Source organism: Acanthisitta chloris, unplaced genomic scaffold (assembly GCF_000695815.1).
Source record: "Acanthisitta chloris isolate BGI_N310 unplaced genomic scaffold, ASM69581v1 scaffold38189, whole genome shotgun sequence".
NCBI classification, from domain to species: Eukaryota; Metazoa; Chordata; class Aves; order Passeriformes; family Acanthisittidae; genus Acanthisitta; species Acanthisitta chloris.
The window spans coordinates 31,149-36,318 of record NW_008690390.1 but is presented as its reverse complement, the minus strand read 5'-3'; the positions used below and the strand labels follow the sequence as shown (position 1 = coordinate 36,318).

General features: G+C 46.2%; 1 protein-coding gene across 1 annotated transcript; it reads left to right on the top strand.

The window, feature by feature from the left end:
* Positions 1-2,213: 2,213 nt before the first annotated feature.
* On the top strand, positions 2,214-4,016 carry LOC103808980 (sodium/calcium exchanger 1). The gene has a single exon (XM_009081790.1). It carries the CDS (start codon positions 2,214-2,216, stop codon positions 4,014-4,016), a length of 1,803 nt encoding a protein of 600 aa, XP_009080038.1.
* Positions 4,017-5,170: the final 1,154 nt, after the last annotated feature.

Below are 5,170 nucleotides of genomic sequence, written 5' to 3'. Positions count from 1 at the left end.
ATACTTCTTTACAAACATCATTTTTTCTTTTTTTTCTTACTTCAGGTTAGTAAGCAGTGACTACAGATTGCATTTGGGGAAGCAGAAGGTACCCAGGGACTATGATCAGGGACACAATGTTCAGGGATTCTGAGTGCATCAGTATGAGGTTTTTTGTAGCATTAGTAGGATTTCCAATGCAAACAACTTTCTTTTAAATGCATCTTCCTACAAGATACTTGCTTTTTCTTGTTCATCTTTTCTGTTTTTATCACCCAGCTCTCTGACTTGATCACATCCTCCGCTATGTATCTTTTTCTCTTCTTAATTGCAAAATTGGGAAAGGGGGGATTGGAGGCAGAGAAAATGCCGTTTATATAAAACTTTCTTTATAAATTCTCAGTATTATTCTTCCAGCACAATAAGACTACTACAGCATCCGTAAATAAAAACAAATGGAGGAGAGGGCTGTGATCTATTATTACAATGTCTCTTTGTGGAGAGACATGGAGGGACATGGGTGCGGGATGGTACTCATTGCTCCTTCCAACCAGGTGTTCGGTTGCTCACAGCCCTGTCCCTGTGTAATATGCCCCTGCCCTAAAAAGGAGGGGTGGCTTGTCAAGGGGGAGAAGGAGACAGGTGGTGGTGACCGGGTGCTTTTCTTCAAGGAAGTGTTGGTGTGTCCCTGTCTAGGAGGGTAAATGCTTCTCCCCAGGAGCCTGGCTGTACTATTGCAGTCAGCAATGTGTAGCCTGCTCTATGGCTGGAGAGGCAGCCTGTTTCCCAACTGTGCTGTGAAACAAGCCCTCTTTCCAAAGGAAGAGGGAAGGTGTGCTTAGCCATCCTGCTTGGGTCCTGATTGCTATGATTGGGCACAGGTGACAGCTGGGATGCTGTCACTGGGTGCCACCATTAGTGTGGATGGGTTGGTCTGTCTCTCCCAGTGCATGCAGCTGTGCAGCTGTCAGACCTGGTGTGTTTTTGCTGGAGATGGGGCAGATGGCAAATGGTAGGGTGAGACCTGCCAGGCGCTGTGAAGGTTGGACTTGGGGATGCATTGACTGGGTCTCCTGCTTGTGTCCCACCTCTAATATGGGCCTGTAGATGAGATCCTTCTCTTAGACATTAAAACCTTTCATGTCTGAGTATTTTTTTCCTTTTCTTTCAAGGGTATGTGGTTTTTATAGGCAAAATCAGTTCATTTTTTTGTATTTTCCAGCAAAGTCAAAGTATTGATGTACTCATTTTCCTCTCTTCATAGAAACATTTTTAAGTACCGTGTGATTAAATTAACTTGGATTGGAGAAGTGTAGAATAGAAAAGGCTCTCCTTGAGGAGAAAATATAGCTTTAATAACTAGGGATCTGGCTTTTATTGGCTAGTGAAATTGCAGATGTAATACTGAGCATGCTCAGGTTTTTGCACTAAGCATCTCTTTATAGTTAAAGGCATCTGTTCTGTTGGTTTATGCACTGTTAACTAACTGCAAACCTTTTTAACAGCTCCTCTACATTGCTGGAAAATCCTGAGGCAGGACAAGGGCAAGTACTGCTGTCATGCCTGATGAATGATGTTGTAAATGAAGTGAGGAAGGCCCTTGAAGGGGAAGCCGTCAAAGCTGACCTAGTGGGAAAAGAGCACAGGGACATGTTTTCCTCTTGAAGCCTGCCAAGAGAGCCAGGCTTTGATGCATATGGGGCTCTTTCCAGTTTTGGGAAGGTGCAAAGTGATGCGCTGTGAAAGGAATGACTCCAAAATCATTAATTACAGACTGCCCTTCTGGTGCACCTTATGACCAAGTTACTGTTAAGATTAAGGTTTTGCCAGGGACACACTTCTGCCAGCTGTGAAGAAGAATGATGGGCTTTAATTAGATGAGGAACAAGAAAACACAATTGAACAAATAGGCTTTCAGCAAAGAGAAAGAAACATCATAGTAACTAGAGGGGGTAGGTGCTAGCCCATTGGTAGCATTTAAATCCATTCTGGTTCAGATGACTGAACTAGAGCATTTCTACATGGAAAACGTCAGTAATCATAAGAAAATGGGCTCATTAGATGGGTCTTCTTGAGTAACAGGATAACTTGATTATATGTTTGGGAAAAATGTTAGATATGAATAGAGAGGGTGGAAAGGAAAATCTGTTATCTCTGGTTGGCCTCACTTAACACATCTTTGCTTTTGTCTCTGCAGGTTGAGGATATTTGGGAGCTGTTTGGTGGAAGCGGCCATGTCGCGAGTAACTCACCCACCCACCTTCCCAGTGAGCTTCCGACTCCTGAGCATTGTGCTGGTGTTGCTCTTCCATGCAGAAGGCATGCATGCAGAGAGCCCCAGTGAATTGCCTGTGAATGACACGGAGGAATGTGCTGGCTCGTATATCTGCAAAAAGGGTGTGATTTTACCAATATGGGAACCCCAAGATCCCTCATTTGGTGACAAAATCGCTCGGGCAACAGTGTATTTTGTAGCGATGGTGTACATGTTCCTGGGTGTGTCTATCATAGCTGACCGCTTCATGTCCTCCATCGAAGTCATTACATCCCAAGAGCGGGAAATAACCATCAAGAAGCCCAATGGTGAGACCAGCAAAACCACTGTGAGGATCTGGAATGAGACTGTTTCCAACCTCACACTGATGGCCTTGGGCTCATCTGCCCCCGAGATACTTCTGTCTGTTATCGAAGTGTGCGGCCATGGCTTCACGGCAGGGGACCTGGGGCCAAGCACGATTGTGGGGAGTGCTGCGTTTAACATGTTTGTCATCATTGCAATCTGTGTGTATGTGGTTCCAGATGGAGAGACAAGGAAGATCAAGCACTTGCGAGTGTTTTTTGTTACAGCAGCCTGGAGCATCTTTGCTTACACTTGGCTTTACATTATTTTATCTGTGTCTTCTCCTGGGATTGTGGAGGTTTGGGAAGGCTTGCTCACCTTCTTCTTCTTCCCCATCTGTGTGGTGTTTGCCTGGATAGCTGACAGGAGGCTTTTATTTTACAAGTATGTCTACAAGAAATACCGAGCTGGCAAGCAGAGAGGTATGATCATAGAGCATGAGGGTGACCGTCCCTCCTCCAAAGCTGATATTGAGATGGACGGAAAGGTTGCTAATTCTCATGTGGAGAACTTTTTGGATGGGACACTGGTGTTGGAGGTGGATGAGAAGGACCAGGATGATGAGGAGGCCAGGAGGGAAATGGCTCGGATCCTGAAAGAGCTGAAACAAAAGCACCCAGACAAGGAAATTGAACAGCTTATAGAGCTGGCCAACTACCAGGTCCTGAGCCAGCAACAGAAGAGCAGGGCTTTTTACCGCATCCAGGCCACTCGGCTCATGACTGGAGCTGGCAACATCTTGAAGAGACATGCTGCAGACCAGGCTCGCAAAGCTGTCAGCATGCATGAGGTCAACAGTGAGGTGACAGAAAATGAGCCCATCAGCAAGCTCTACTTTGAGCAGGGTACCTACCAGTGTTTGGAGAACTGTGGCACTGTGGCCCTGACCATCATTCGCCGGGGAGGTGACTTGACCAACACAGTGTATGTTGACTTCCGGACAGAGGATGGGACGGCCAATGCCGGCTCTGACTACGAGTTCACTGAAGGGACAGTCGTCTTCAAGCCTGGAGAGACCCAGAAAGAAATCCGTGTTGGCATAATCGATGATGACATATTTGAGGAGGATGAGAACTTCTTGGTCCATCTTAGCAACATCCGTGTGAGTACTGAGGCCTCAAATGAGGGCATTCTTGAGGCCAGTCGTGTCTCAACACTTGCCTGTCTGGGATCACCATCTACCGCTACTGTCACCATTTTTGATGATGACCATGCTGGCATCTTCACCTTTGAGGAGCCAGTAACACACATCAGTGAAAGCGTGGGAACCATGGAAGTGAAAGTGTTGCGAACCTCTGGTGCACGAGGAAATGTTATTGTTCCCTACAAAACCGTTGAAGGCTCAGCCAAAGGTGGAGGAGAAGACTTTGAAGACACCTGTGGGGAGCTGGAGTTCCAGAATGATGAGATAGTGTAAGTGAAGGTTTTATATTTTTCTTACTGTCTCTGTATCTCCTGAAATGAAATGTACTTGACTCCCAGAGCTGCACTAGGGGTGTTTGGGTGCCAACGCATTGCAGTAAGCCATGAATGGCCTTATGTGCTTTGGGGAACCTGAAATGCTGCGTTCCTGCCTTGCTAAGAGACCAAAGAGTGATGCCTGGTCAGGGGCACTCCAGCCTTGCAGCACCAAGAAGGTAGAACTGATTTGGAAGCCCAGCCTCCTCTATAGCCTCTGCTCTACAGTGGAGCGGAGAACAAAACCAAAATGTCTGTGACCACTCAGTCACAAGGACTGTCTTGTGAAGCGCTTAAATCGAGTGTATGAACTGTGGTACCTACTTCCTCTTTCTAGTTGAGGATTAGGTTACCTCAGACTGGGCCACAGCCTGTTCTACTGATGCTCTGCTCAGGGCTTTGGTGAAGATCACTTCACCTCCTCCTCTTCTTAAGGCTGCAGGCCTGACTCATTGTCCGATACATCTTGACAAAGTGTTGTCATGCAGGGAAGCCTCATGGCTAGGACGCAACTGCAGCTACATTCAAATAAAAGAGGCTGAAAGCTGTTGGAAGCTACCTCTGCGTGTTGCTGTGTGGATGGTGGAAAAATTATTAGTGCTGTAGCCTTACTACATTACGTGGAGAATATAAATTAGCTCAGTTAATCATGATAGAAAACATCTGTCCTTGGGTATGTCATGAAGACATTTCTTGCCCAGCTGGTGCTCTTGGAGGAGCAAGAGTCTGAAGTTCTGTTGGTCCAGCCTCAGGCTCTTGCTACAGTGAAGTCTGTGTTTGCAGATCAGTCACTGCCAACATGGACTAAGCTCTGTAGCACGAAACCACTGCGTAGAACTTGAAGCAGTCACTGATAAAAAGCTCTGCTGTGTTGACGGAAAGCTCAGTGTTGTCTTGGGTGTTGTATAATCATATTACTGGTCTCTTAGGAGCTGAGACAGACCCATGGCTAGTGCCAAAAGTGGTCCTTGTGTTCTGTCTGTACCTGTATCTGCTTGAAGTAGGGGGAGAAAAAAAAGGTGATTTGTAGTTCTCAGGCAGGATTTATACCAGTTCAGATTTTGACTTCCGACAAAATACTGAGCAAGAGCTTCACAAGTCCAGCAATGTGGA